Consider the following 14,289-nt stretch of genomic DNA (forward strand, 5'->3'; position numbering starts at 1 on the left):
TCTTGGGTGTTTTTTAAAATAGCTTTATTGGAGTATAATTTACACAGCAAACATTTCATCCATCATCATTGTATAGTTCCATGAGCTTTATTAAACTTACACTGCTTTCTAGCCATCACCACTGCCCATTTTCAGGCATTCCTATCACCCCCACATTCTTGCACTCCTGCTGACAGTCTAGTTCCGTGCCTAGCCCCAGCTATCCCTCTCTGCTGTTTCCACTATCTGCTGTTTTTTGCTTTTTCTAGAAATTACATACTATTTGAATCATAATGCATACCCTTTTGTGTCTGGCTCTTTCCACCATATAGCCTAATGTTTTTAAGGTTTACTGTTGTTTTTACATGTATCACACTTAATTCCTTTTTATTGTTCAGCGGTATTCCACTGTTTCACATTTTGTTTATCCATTCTTCTGCTGATAAACATCTAAATCATTTCCAACGGGTTGGGTTTCTGGGGAAGGTGAGGGGCTATTAGAAATAACACTGTTACAGAGGCACTGGTGGTACAGTGGTTAGCATAGCTGCCTTCCAAATAACACTGCTCTGAGCATTCACACACAAGTCTTGTACGGGCATGTTCTCATCGCTCTTGGGTTGATTCTGGAATTGCTGGGTCACATGGTTGACAGTATATTTTTTTAAAGTCTCAGGAAGGTGTTAAAGTGCAGCTATGTCTCAGAGATGCAAGAGGGTAGTAGGAAGTGCTGCAAACAAAGCCAACTGGCTGGGGCATAAGCACAGAAATGCCTGAATGTACCTAAGAAAATTTTTTTTCTCTACCGAGGATTAAATCCAGGGCCTTGTGCATACTAAGCATGTATTCTTACTAAGCTACATTCCCAGGCTTACAAATTTCAGTTCTTATAGTCTACCACCTATAAGAATTTTTATTCACTCCAAGACAACAATCCTTAGTAGCACCAAGGAATTCGACTTCCTTTTTCCTAATACCAGGGACTGAACCCAGGGCTACTGCACTGAGTTATAATCAGCAGCCCTTCTTTACTTTTTATTTTGAAACAGGGTCTGACTATGTTGTTAAGTGACTCAGGCTGGGCTTGAACTTGCAATCTTCTTATCGCAGTCTCACAGGTTACTGGGATTACTGGCAGGCACCATTAGGCCTGAGGCCATTTGAAATTTTAACAACTTATTTATTTGACGGCATCAGAAAATATGTTTGTCCAAATCAGGAAATTTTACAGATAGCTAAGAAAAATATTTGCTCTCTTATTCAAGAGCATAAAAAATTAGAGCAACCTTGTACATATGGATGATAAAACCAGTTTCCTCTGTGAACAGCAGGCAAACCTTGATTCTCTATATCTAAAGTCACCCTCTAGAATGAGGATTACACACAGCAGGTGATGCCCCTGGGGACACCCTGGCTGTCTTTCTGGACAGACGTAAGATCACTTGTAGCAATCTGTGCCACCCCCCCTTCCTCAGTGACAGATCAGCCTGCTCTCTGTTCTGGAGAGATTCTGCCTCTCCCTGCCACCAGCCTGGAAGTCAGGTTATGAAACCAGCTCATAATGACTGCGATAGAAAGATAAATGGGGCCTGAGTGAGGACTATGGCGCTCCGCTCTGGGTGAAGTGCTTGGGTTTCCTTTTGTAGTCTGCTCAGGAGATTCTGAGAGAGGTCTCAGTGACATCTTGGAAAAGCCAGTGCTGCTGCGTTGGAAGAACCTCCATATGATGACTTATTTCCCTCCCCATCAAAACAAAAGCCTACAGAGCTTTCATCCCATCGGACCAAATGGAGACATTTTTTCATGTTCTCAGCAGCTACGAGAAAGGTTCAAGCAATACAGTGTGTCAAGGCAGCAATGGGACAAGAAAATATTATTTTACTTTCCAAGTGCTCTGGGGATGCATGCAGATGAGAGGGACAGAGCAATGGTTCTCAACCTCTGCTGCAGGGAGAAAGTACCTAGAACTCTTTAGAACAGTACTGATGTCTGACTCCCATCCACCCCAAACACTAACTGAATGAGAGCGAGGTGCAATGTGGATGTTAAGAATTTCTTAAAAGTTTCCCCATTCATCCTGATGAGTCTAGCGTATAGTGAAGTTTGGGAAACACGGGGGTAAAAATCACCCTGGCTTACACCAAAAGTACACTGAAATTAAAATTCAGACAGCTTTGCTAAGGCTCCTCTACTCAAAAGCCTTGAATGTGTTCAATGACCTGCCTAAATTATAACCTCCGCACCTGGGTGTAACACCTTACGTAATTCTAGTACCACCTACCTCTCCAGTGCTATTTGCCAAACAGGCCCCAGGATGCCCCAACTCGTTGCCTTCACTCCTGCCACTCCTTCCCGGAACTGCATGTCTTCCCCTCTCCTCTCTGTCTCCGGAAACCCTTCCAGGTCTGTCTTATACGCCATCTCTTCTCGGGAGCCTGTTGGATTCTCTCCCTCAGAGAAAGGCACATTCCTTTCCTTCCCCGGAAACACTCCCCACCCCAAGTTGTACACTGCACTCTTGATGTTCATCTGTTCCTCACACCCCTTTCCTTTCGTCCTCTGATTTTTCACTTCTTGTAGAAGCAATGGGGGTAGCAGCTGGAGGTGCTAAGCCTAACTCATCCCCAAGCCTAAGAAAGGGAAAAGAGCGAGCTGAGGCTACTGGGCACCCCTAAAACAAACAGTGCTCTTGGGAGTTCAGTGCAAGTGAAGGTGAGTTACACCTCTGCTCACAGTTGAGGAAGGCAGCTGTGAGAAAACAACTCGCACTAAGAAAGGCAAGAGTCTCAAGAGCCCTGGCTAGAGAGTCAGCCTCGGGGAAGCAGCACACAGGCTATCCTAAGAGCGGGGCAGGGCAGGTCTGACCATGGCCTGCAAAGACCCCAAACATATGCATTCCTGAAAGACCCAACTGACACCTCAGGTTTTATGTGGGTTTCATATAACAAGAAATACATCATAACTATGCTTGCAAATAAAACCCCCGCTTTGATTTGTAGCTATATTTAAGTGCATGATACATTTACTTAGTACACAATGAAAAGGCAATCGCACTGTGTAATAACTCCTAATAAAAGTTAATTAAGGTCTTTTCTTGGCCTTCTCCTCTATGCCTATCACTTGCTCAAGTCTGGGGGAAAAACACCCCCAAAACAGCATAAGCTTAAGTAGCCAGAAAATTTGACAGCTACTAATCTGCCAAAGAGAAAGCACTTAATGATACGAGGGATTCCAGAAATGAAGTCTACTTGGAGGGAAAAAGAAAAACAGCGTGAAACTCACTTTTAAATTTAATATAAGGATGCCCATCATCTCACTCCGGCAGGGCCCCAGCGTCCCCCAAAATGTGGTCAGACATTGGGGCCGGGCACAGGGGCAGTCTCCTTCCATATGGAAAGAGGAAGAATTTTTCTAAAGAAACAGTGTTCCCAGTGGGGAGGACAGTGTGCTTTTCAAGGATGGAATGAGGAGCTGCCCTCTCTCTTTCCCTATATCAGATGATGGAATTTTAAGAATTTAAGACTGACCAAGATTTAGTCTGAGAAAAACTGGGAGGCTGTAAAGGAGCCCTTATGCGGTAACCTTATCCGTGGGGGAAGATAAATCTTCAAGGACAACCTTTCCCACGACCTTCCCACCTCTCTTTTTCCCCAATTATTTTCCCAAATTCTGTTTGGAAGGAATTCACTCTTTAACTGATGACTCCTTTTTATCTCAGCGCCTTAGCGTAGTGTCAGGCAAGAGCCCTACTTAAGAGGGAGAAAGTGAAAGGGACGGATGTGAAGGTACACGCAGGCTGACGGCTGGGAAGAAATTAAGTATGCAATAAACACCAGCTTTTATCCTCTGGTGAGAAGCCCATGGTTGTTTTAAAACCTCTATCATAAAGCGCATTTCTGCAGAAGGTAAAAATTCTATCAATGGTGAAAATCCTATAAGCTAATCAATAGAAACAATTTCATGAATCAAGGCTACTTTATCACAAAAGGAACTGTCCATACTTTATAAATTCCCTTACATTTCAGTATTTTAAAATGTGCAGTGGTTTTTGCATAGTTCAGCACAGCACCCTCAGGCAGATACGGGTCATGGAAATCATAATTTCACTGAGAATTAAGCAATTTAGACTGATTACTTTCACTCTTGGCAGAAGAGTCCCCAAAAGTACGGCAAGTCCTGACCTATGGGTTCTAATCCAGCAGCAATGAAAACATCTCTGTTATCCAAAATAACAACAACCTCGGGGTGGAGAATCAAACTCTACGCAAAGCCCCACCCCGGAAGGCAGCCATCACCCAGGCAGCAAGGCAGATCCTGGTTTCCTCCTGTGTAACAAGAAAGGGCTCTCCCCTTAGTTACAGTTTCACAAACACACTATACTTCCCAACCGGAGAATGATATCCCACAAAACCTGGAGCACTTACCCTTCTAGCTGCTCCTCTCCTAAGATCTGGCGAAGGTTTTTCAGGAAGGACAAGGAGACCAAGGCATGGGAATGGCGGATCTTCACGTAGCCCGTCACCACCTCGATGAGCCCCATGAAGTTCTCCAGTTCCGACGCAATGTTATCTGCACCAGAAAGGAACCCTGTCACTAGGTGCTCACCTGCTGTCTGGGGGATATGCCCAGACTCATACAAACATGGTGTGGGGCGCAATTCAGGGGCGTTGTGTCTTGGGGGAACCCACTGAGATGCTCAGGATCCTGGCACAGAACTAACCATCATCCCTTATTACAAAAACATACTTCTTTCACCTTAACTTTCAATAGCCACTCTTGGGCAAGACCTCTGAGCCAGGGAAAAGCAAATTTCTAGGAGTCTGGGGACTGCAGATCCCAGGCTGATTAGCAGAATCACAAATATCAGATTGCCAATTAGCTCGGGCTGACAAATCTAGGGGATGTCTTTGAATGTGCTCTGTCAACAGCTAGGCCTGCCTCCACAGGGCAAGGCCATGACTAATAAACAGTATTTTCTTGGTCTCATTAGGAACTGCCTTTGCTGTGTTTCTAGTTCCTAAGATACGGGTTCTATATTTAAAGATTCCAGCTTACTAAGACTGGAGGAAAACACACTGAATGTACAAGAGCTATCTGTAGGTGATTTTTTTTCCCCTTTTATTTGAAGCGCTGGGGATTGAATCCAAGGCCTCACACATGCTAGGAAAGCATGCTACCGCTGAACTACCTCCCTAGTCCTGTAGATGAGTTTTAAAAAGTCGTCCCTACATCTCTGTTTTCTATAATGATCATGTATTACTTTCATAACTAGAAAATATTTGGAAAAAGTGTTGCTAAACCAGATATTAAAAAAAAAAAAAATCACACAGAAACTGTGGATTTCCTTTAATCTTGTTAGCCTACATGTTCCCACAGTAAATAATAGACGTGTACTTCAGTTTGACTTGTGCCAAAATTATTAGAAAGACTTTACTTAGGTGGAGTTCAATGATGGGATTTTACCCTGTATGATTTATGAAGGATTACTTAATAAAAGGCACTGTTTTCTTTGATTTGATAAAAATAAATGAACAGGGTGCTTTTTGGAGGGTAGGGTCTTACATTTAATGGTTTCTCATGAGAAACTAAGCGAAAATTCAAATTGGAAAGAGAAGAGGCTATTTGTAGTTGATGTGCACCGAACAAGGTCTCAAATTTAAATGGGGCAAGCAGTGAGCCTTCTAGTAAAGGGGTGGGAGACTCCTTCCACAGAATATCCCAGTCCCCTAAGGCCAACTCACTCCCTGCACTGGGCACGGACTGGAAGACATACTTCCACATCATGCGTGAGATTTACCAGTTTCTTCTCACATGATACTTCTGTATGGATTTAATTCATAGATTAATTTTTTCTAATCTTAGAGGTAGAATGATTGTTTTTAAAAAAGAAAATTTAGACACAAGGTATGTTCCAGGGATGAGTAAGTTGAAAGTAAAATAATCAATGTAGTGAAAGCAAAAAAGAGCGTAACTTTAGGAGTCCTGCGAAGGTGAGAAGTTCTAACGGTGGGGAACAGGGTTGTCCCTGTTGTGGTGGGACGGGAAGTGAAAAAAGGGATATCAAAAAACTCCAAAGAACTACCCTAAAACCTTTCTGCGATCTCTAAACCAAAAGAATAGTTTGCTCCTTTGGCAAATATAAAGGAAAAATAAATTTACACAGCAAATATGGTAGTCATTTTTTTCTCTTCAAACAAAAGAAAGTTAGTTCTTCACCAGAGGATCTCCCAAAGCCAAAACTTTCCTTTCAATGGCAAGGCCTTCCTTTATCTATTCTAGGTGACAGAATTATCAGCACCTTGACCAAGTAGCACCAGTGGCAGAGAAGTGAAAAAAAGCCTTCGTTTCTAAAAGCCTTTGTCAATCGAAGATCAGAAAGGAATAAACTAGCCCATCATATTTCGCACAAACACAATTTAGGAGGAACCTACCAGCAATGCCACCTGCTGCCAACAAAGGTGATTCTGCAGGGGCAAGACTGGAGTTTTCAGTAGCTTAGGGCTTCCAGAAGGAACCTGGGAGATCTACCACTCTTTTGACCTTCATGAGATACAGACATGGTGACATCAGTCTTTCCTTTACTCCCTCTCTTCAATAGATGTGAGTAACCCAAAGTCTTGTGACTTAAAGATGTGGGGATCTGCTACAGAGGGAGCAGCTGAGTCATCTCCTAATCCCCTGGTCTCTTCTGGGTTTTCTGTGTGTTGGGACCTGCCTCTCCCGCACAAGACGTGACTAATAGAAAGATGAGGGATGACCCTTTTTATAGGAATAAACTGTTCCAGCAGCTGAAACACAGACTGCCTTTCAATCTGTGTTTTTATCTGTGAGGGAAACTCAAAGAAAGAGGCATCATGTTTGAGGGTTATGCACTCTCTTGTTTCCCAAAGCCCATAGTTTAGTTGTGAGTCAGGGACCGGACCAGGAGCTGCATCGACAGAAGAAAACCAAGGACACAACCTCTTGTCCAGGGAGCCGGTGGAACACTTACTGCCTCGTCGGATATTAATGAGCAGGTTGCCCTTGAAGATGGTGCACCCCTGGAGCATCTGGGCAGAAGTCACAGAGTCAATGGTTTTTGTCTTCTTTTCTTCCTCACAGACCTTGGGGCAAGGACCTTCACAAGGGATGCAGTACATGCTGTGGAAGATAAAGAAGCAACCTAAAACACAGAGAATTGAGTCTGTCTCCTTGCATTACAGAACTGTAAACAGGCTTTCTAGTTGCTATTAGAGCATGCGTTATAAAAAGCGAGTGTTCTGAAGTGCACAAGGGGTCACTCGGTGTCTCATGCTCAAGCCCACCCTGCTCAAATCACAACCAAAAGGGGAAAGTCGCTGCAAAGGAAAAAACACGATGCTTGTTTCCAGACAAAATACACGACCCATTCTGGAAGCATGTGTGCATTCTAGGCTGTTAACTGGGAGCCAGCTGGTTCCATGTGGGAGACACAGACTCACAGCAAGGAAGCTCTGGTGGCTCTGGAGGAGAATGAGGCTGCTCTCTGATTCTGTGGCCCTTGCTGCACACTCAAGGAGTGGCCAGGAGAAGTGGAAAGGGACAGCAATAGGACTGGAGTGTCGCTGCCTTCTAACAGGAGTCTAACTCCTACAGTCAGTCCCAGTGAGGGATTCTAAAAGGCATGTGGTATAGCACAGATCCATTATTTTCTTGCTAAAGCACAACTGAAATTATTTTTTGACAATGTTTTGCAGAAACTTGTAAATTGATCCAAATGTTGTTTTTGCTGCATGTACAATAAAAGCAAGGAATTTCCATTACTTTGTAACAAGTTCCTATTTCAAATGCTATCCTAAACATACCACAAGCTACCAAGAGGCAGAGACAAGGAAGACTGGCATTTCTCCTGCTCATCTACCATTACTTGGGAAACAAGACGCAATGCAAATCCAGCAGCTGAACGTTTGAGGTCTATAGTTATATACAGAATCAGGCTTACAAAGCTGGGTCAATTTCCAAACAAGATAAATGATACAACCTTATGGGATGTGTACAATCACACGGGAAGTTGGAGAGTCACTAGATTTAAATTACTGTTGTTCAATGATCTTTACTAAGCTTCATGAAGAAATAAAAAAATAAGGAAAAGTGTGTGAGTTTATTTTTATTAAAGGCTTTCTTCCTTCCCTAAAATGTTGTATCTAAGACAAAGACATAGGAATTTGTTATGCTTAACAGCTAACAGGTACACAAAATTTCTTGGCATTGTCCTATTTCATGTTGGGGTCCTGCAGGAACTGGCCCTACCCAAGTAAGGAGACCTGCTCCTTCCTCTAACAGCACACTTAACATTCTCATTTCCAGCACGGGCAGCGGCTTGCTTTCTGTACTTTTTTTTTTTTTTTTTAAGTCTTCTGTTGTTTCTTATTTACCCAAATACCATATAAGCCTCCTCACCCTCCCTTTAAAAAATTCTAATTTTGAAATAATTGTAGATACACAAAAAGTCGCAAACGTAGTAGAGAGGACCCATGCACCCTCCACCAAATTTCCTCCAGTGTCTACTACATCTTACGTAATGATAATGCAGCGTCAAAACCAGGAAATTAACATTGGCACAACACATAGATCTGTGTGGCTCCCCCAGCAATCAAGATCTCTCTGTGTGACCCATTTGTAGCCACTTCCCCTCACCCTGGCCCCCTAGCCTTAGCTCCCGGCAAACAGTAATCTGCTCTCCATTTCTGTAATTTTATCATTGGGGACCTTTTGAGACTGGCTTTTTTCAGACAACATCTTGCCCTTGGGCTCCGTCCAAGTTGCTGTGTACTTCAGTGGCTTGCTCCCTTGTATAGCTGAGTGATATTCCTGTGTGCGGATATATCACAGCCCACTTCACCGTCTACCTTTTATAAGACAACTAAGTCCTTCCAGTTTCTGCATATTACAAATAAAGCTGCTCTGAACAACTGTGTGCATGTTTGGTGTAGACCTAAGTTTTCGTTTCTCCGGGAGCAGTGTCCAGGGTTGCTACTGATAGCTTATAAGGCAGATGCACGTTTCGTTTCCCTCCATCTTTTATTCAAATAGAAAATTCTGAGCTACACACACCCCTTTACTAAAATGTCTAGAATTCACCCGGCACTTAAAAATGATTTTGCAAGGACATGTCTCGCTTACATATTTATAGATTAAACTTCCTCAAATTCATCCTGGTACAGAGTATAAACAGTATTTAAAAAATATTTTAAAGTAGGTATTACACAGGCCTCAAAGGCAGAGAGAGGGTATTTATTATTTCTTGATTCTGTGTTATTTTAAAATGGGGAAGGTAGATCTGTAGTTCTGACCAGACTGTAAGAATGGGCAGGGGGAGCAGCGGCTTGATTCTTTTAATAAATGTACTGCAAGGAAAGAGAACAACCCTGGGAAGCCCGCACTGCCACTCTGCCCACCACCCTGGTAGCCGCGGAATGACTGCAGGCCTCCAGGTAGCATGAGAAACTGCATGTGCAGGTCAGAGGTGGCACCACCCAAGTCTACAGACCAGTGCCCCCTTCCTGCAAGTGCCCAGAAGGAAGGTGACGTCTCCACTGGGGCCAACCTCTCCTTGAAGCCAGGCACTGCTCCATGACCCATGGTATGCACTGATGCAGCCCTCCGATGTGCGATAGTTGAATCCTGGGCCCCAGCTTGATGCCACTGAGAGGTGGTGGAAACCTGAGGAGGCGGGCCCTAGTGAGAGGTCCTCTGGTCCCCAGAGGCATGTCCTTGAGAGACAGTGGGACCTCAGCCTGTTCTCCCTGGTCTCTCTCTGTCTCTCTTTCATTCTTGGACATGAGGCAAATGGCTCTATTCCACCATGTCCTGGCTCAATTTCCAATACTCCCAATAAACAAACAAACAACCAAACAACACCAGCTGCTCCTAGAAGTCTGTACTTCCAGCACTCTGGGAGGCTGTGACAGGAGACTCACAAGTTTGGCCCAGCTTGAACAACTTAGTGAATTAGCAAGACCCTGTCTCCAAATGGTAAGTAAAGGGCTGGGGATATAGCTCAGTGCCAAGGCCCTGGGTTCAGTCCCTAGTACTGGGGTGAGTTGGGGTGGGGGGAGAAAAAGTGAAGGAAGAAAACTCCTGGCCACGCGTCCTAGCAGCACAGGAAGATCATATTCAAGTTCTGCTTGGGCACCTTGGGGAGATCTTCTCTCAACACCGCTTCTTTTTAAATGGCTGGAAATATAGGTCAGTGTGAAAGTTCTGGGTTCAGTCCCCAGTAGTCCAAAAAAAAAGAAGAGGGAGTGGAGAAGGAGGAGAAGCAAGGGAAGGACAAGGGAGGAGAAAAGAGGCAGAGGGAAAGGAGAAGAAGGAAAGGAAAGACAGTGAAGTCGCCTCCCCAGCGCCCCTCCACCCGCCCAGGCCCAGCCCCGGACCTCTGGCTGCCGTTTCGGATGAAGCCGGAGGGACACTCCTGCATGCACTCGCCGTCGTGGATGACAAAGCCCTCAGAGTCGCTGCTCTCGGCATTGGGGATGTTGGCGCAGAAGTCGCGGTCCACGCAGCGCCAGCCCTCGAAGCGGTAGGTGCCGGGCGGGCAGGCGGGCACGCAGACGCCGGCGTAGTAGAAGTGTCTGCAGGCCACACAGGCCGTGTCGTCGTCGGGCGCATGGCAGCTGCCCAGGCACTCCGGGTGGCAGCACTCGTTGTTCTCGGTGCACGCGCGTTTCCCGCAGGCGCTCGGGCACACTGTGGGCAGAAGATCAGCGCGTGAGACGGGGTGACCCCCCACAACCAGCGTCCATCACCCCACCTTAGGCTCCGCCCCACAGACAGGCCGAGCTCAGCCTCTCATCTCCACTCCTTGCCTGGCTTGGGAGGAGCCATGGGGTGCAGGTGAAGGAGGAAGCAGGACAAACAACATGGCTCTCTCGCTCTTTAACAGGGACCAGGCTCTCCACGTTCAAATACCGGGAACGGGGGCAGGGAGGGGCTTATCCCTGCCAAGACCCCTAGAAGATGCCTGAAGCACACTACACTTTCCCCACATACACGCTGCCATGCTAAAGTTTAAAGTACAAATTAGGCGAATAAGGGATAAATAATAACTAGTAATAAAACAGCAATTCTAACAGTAGCCTGTAATAATGGTTATGTTTTCTCGAGCTGTGTCTGTCTGTCTGTCTCTCTCCCAGTGTTGGGAATTCAACTGGGCCTCCCAGTGCCCTCCCACCGAGCTACATTCGCAGGCCAGCAGATCTCTTACAAGTCACCACATCAGTGTCAGACGTCACCGTGTGTGTATGTGGGTGTCTCCGAGCCCAGGGGACCACAAGGTATTACAGACCATCTCCTCTACACCCTTCTGTGCTCACATTAAGTAAAAGCAGGGTCTAATAACCACAGATCCACAGTTCACATCCCAAGCAGATGAGCTGGCATTTATTTCCATAACAATGCTGTAATGATCACACTCTATGGGCTGTCTGCCTTACTCATAAATAAAGTATAAATCAACAAAATATGAAGTCTGGTTTGCATTATACATGTCCTACTTTTTCCTCTTCTGAGTTGGAAAACAATACAAAATTATTTAAATATGTGTATTTTTGATTCTGTCATGCAATGAGTTAAGATTCTACAGTTTTTTCTTATAAAAATACAAGCTCCAAAAAGAATTAGAGATCATAGATGAGAAAGAGAGTGTAAAGACCATACAAGCCCAAGTGTCCACAAACGGTCCCCTTTACTACACCCTTCAAGGTCCCTTCTTACACATCTGCACAGGCACATAAATATAAATACTTATACAAAGGACTAAGGCATTGTGAAAGCATTTTTTTTAGTAAAATAGAACGTAAATTCCACAACTAATTAGCAGTAACATCACAACCCATGGTAGAGTTGACTATAAGTTATCTTATCTCCTATTATTAGACATTTCCCTATTCCCAATTTTTTTTATTATTCAATCTGCCCAGCGATCTTCATAAGCAGTCTTAGTATTTCACTAGGATCAATTTCCAGAACTGACCTTGCCGAGTCAAACTGTCCTCTGGAAAGTCTGCACCAATTTACACATCTAAGTGTACCCAAAAGCTCCTGTTTCACTGCAAACAAGTGAATTTAAAAACCGATGTCAGGACTTGGATGTTTAAATGAATAGTACCAACTCTGAAGAAAACTGATGAATTCTCATGATACTGTCAAGCTTAAAATATTATTGTAATTTTCTCCTCTGAAATCATCTTTTGACGGAAACATCAGATTGCTTTACATTCTTTTTTTCTTATGCTTCTCAGTAACTTTTAGTTGTGCATAGTGTGATCTCCCTAGACAATGTACGCAGTAGCAGCCATATAGCTTCAGGTCTGCCTGGTAAGATGTATGCAACGTTTCTTTTTTTTTTACTGGAACTTCCTGCAAAACTCCCTAAAGAGTTTTGGAGGTGCTCTTTCTTCTTCTCACTCACTGGATTGCAGAAGTAATGCAAGGAGCTCATGCAGCCATCTGGAACCATTAGGTATCACATTAAGGATGATATAGCAGACTCTGGAAGTTTTCAATAGCAGGAAAAATGAACTTTTATTCTATTTAAATGGCTGCTGTTTGTCACAGGCAACTGAACTAACCCTAAGAGAGGCACACTGGAGCTATGTGTAAGTGAAGAAAACCTTTCCTGTTGGCTTGTGTCAGTCATTCTGTTCATCAAAATTGGCTCTCAATGACTTCTCTCTAGCTACTTGAAAAAACTAACCTGTCCAACAAATAACAGGTAGTTCACTATCCATGATCTCCGCAATGAAGGAAATGTAGGAACTCCTGAAATGTTACAGACATACACTGTCCATTATGGTGACTGGCTCAGAGAAAGTAGCATGAATTTAATTTATATGCCTAGCAGAGTCACAGCAAACACACCCATCATAAAATCTCTCACTCAAAGACATGGAAAAACAAAGCAGATTAAATGACTAATTTCAAATACATTCATTACTAAGAACATTTCAAGGCTCAAGATCCAAAGAAACACTGAAATTGCATATCCCGAATTTCAGATTTCTAAATGGATGACAGCAGACTCTAAGTCCAGGTATCTTTATCTACAAACAACAATTTGTCAAGACCCTGCGACACGTATGGACCGTCAGTGGTCCCTCTCCTCAGGGAAGGTAGCAGCATCGGAGAAATGGAGGGGAGTTGGAATTGGATGGTGTTTCCTGGCCTCTGGGTACCAGGGGAGAGCCACAGAATGGAGAACAGCAGAGATGGGATCCCATGTAAGTGTTTATAAAGGCAAACAAACTGCTGCAGCTGCAGCACTGACTGCTTGTGCTGAAGAAGGCTGGGGATTGGCCCCAGATGTGAGGAAAAGGGGGATCTGCAAGGGGCCAGGTTCAGGGCGGTGATGACGGCTTCAGGCAGGAGTCAGATTTTCACGTCTGGAAGCTCACCTTGAAGTAGAACCCTCAGTATGAGGATCAGAGAGAGCAGAGCTGGAAGAAGAAGGACCAGGCAAGAGGAGAAGAAGCCACAATCTATTTTGTCATCCCGACAAAGCTCATGCAGTATAATGGATCCATGAGGCTCAATAAACTGGTTGCAAAAATGGAGCTCAGTCTTGCTTGTCAGACGTGTACCAGCAGTACAGCTGGTGCACGCGCCACCCGCCCCACATGAAGCTGCTCTTCACCCATCCTCTATCACCACTTTGTGGTTAGAGGAAAGGAAAGCTGGTTAGGAACCTTACAGTCAACACCCGGGAGTAGCTGGGACCAGCAGTAACTTGCAGACCCCCCTTTCCTCACAGTATAAAGAAAATGCTATCGAAATGACAGGCAAGAGATACTAAGATCAACTGGCTATTCAAGCACTAGTAAAAACTCAAGAGCATTTAGAAGAATAGAAATGTCCCTGAGGACTTGCTCCCAGTAAGTTATATCCAAATGTAAATGTGTGTTTTCCCAGGATGAGAAAGGAAAATAAATACTTGACCAAGAACCTGTTAGATATGTTTTGCATTTCCACCTCCTGTTCATGGAAAACAGCAAGTCTGAGCAGGAGTCCACTGAGACCTCCCAAAGGGAGAATGAAAGGGAACCAGCTGCCTGGTCAGCCTGATCTTACCACTCACAACACGCAGGCTGGGGAGGTCAAATTTACTGCAAGGGATGGGAGCTGCTTCCAAATGTATCTCAGCAGCGTTTAAGTTGGCAAGATCATCTTCTTTCCTGATAGAACAATTTCTCTTAAAGGGACCCCAAGGTAATGGGCTCCTTTATGTTAAACGATGCACTGTGTGCACAAACACACATCTGTATCCTGCAGGGGAGTAGACACAGGGTGCGATGG

At 44.5% G+C, this 14,289-nt stretch overlaps 1 protein-coding gene across 2 annotated transcripts in view; it reads right to left on the reverse strand.

Annotated features, from left to right (window-relative positions):
* Igf1r (insulin-like growth factor 1 receptor) overlaps positions 1-14,289 on the reverse strand; it is a 281,571-nt gene that overhangs the window by 50,155 nt on the left and 217,127 nt on the right. For both annotated transcript variants that reach the window (XM_005381615.2, XM_013512515.1), the window contains 3 exons: positions 10,374-10,686; positions 6,971-7,119; positions 4,404-4,548 (listed from right to left, as the gene is read on the reverse strand). In XM_005381615.2, coding sequence (XP_005381672.1) covers positions 4,404-4,548; positions 6,971-7,119; positions 10,374-10,686 — 607 coding nt within the window. The remainder of the gene's footprint in view (positions 1-4,403; positions 4,549-6,970; positions 7,120-10,373; positions 10,687-14,289) is intronic.

The sequence above is a fragment of the Chinchilla lanigera genome, unplaced genomic scaffold, assembly GCF_000276665.1.
Source record: "Chinchilla lanigera isolate Chin_1 unplaced genomic scaffold, ChiLan1.0 scaffold00015, whole genome shotgun sequence".
NCBI classification, from domain to species: domain Eukaryota; kingdom Metazoa; phylum Chordata; class Mammalia; order Rodentia; family Chinchillidae; genus Chinchilla; species Chinchilla lanigera.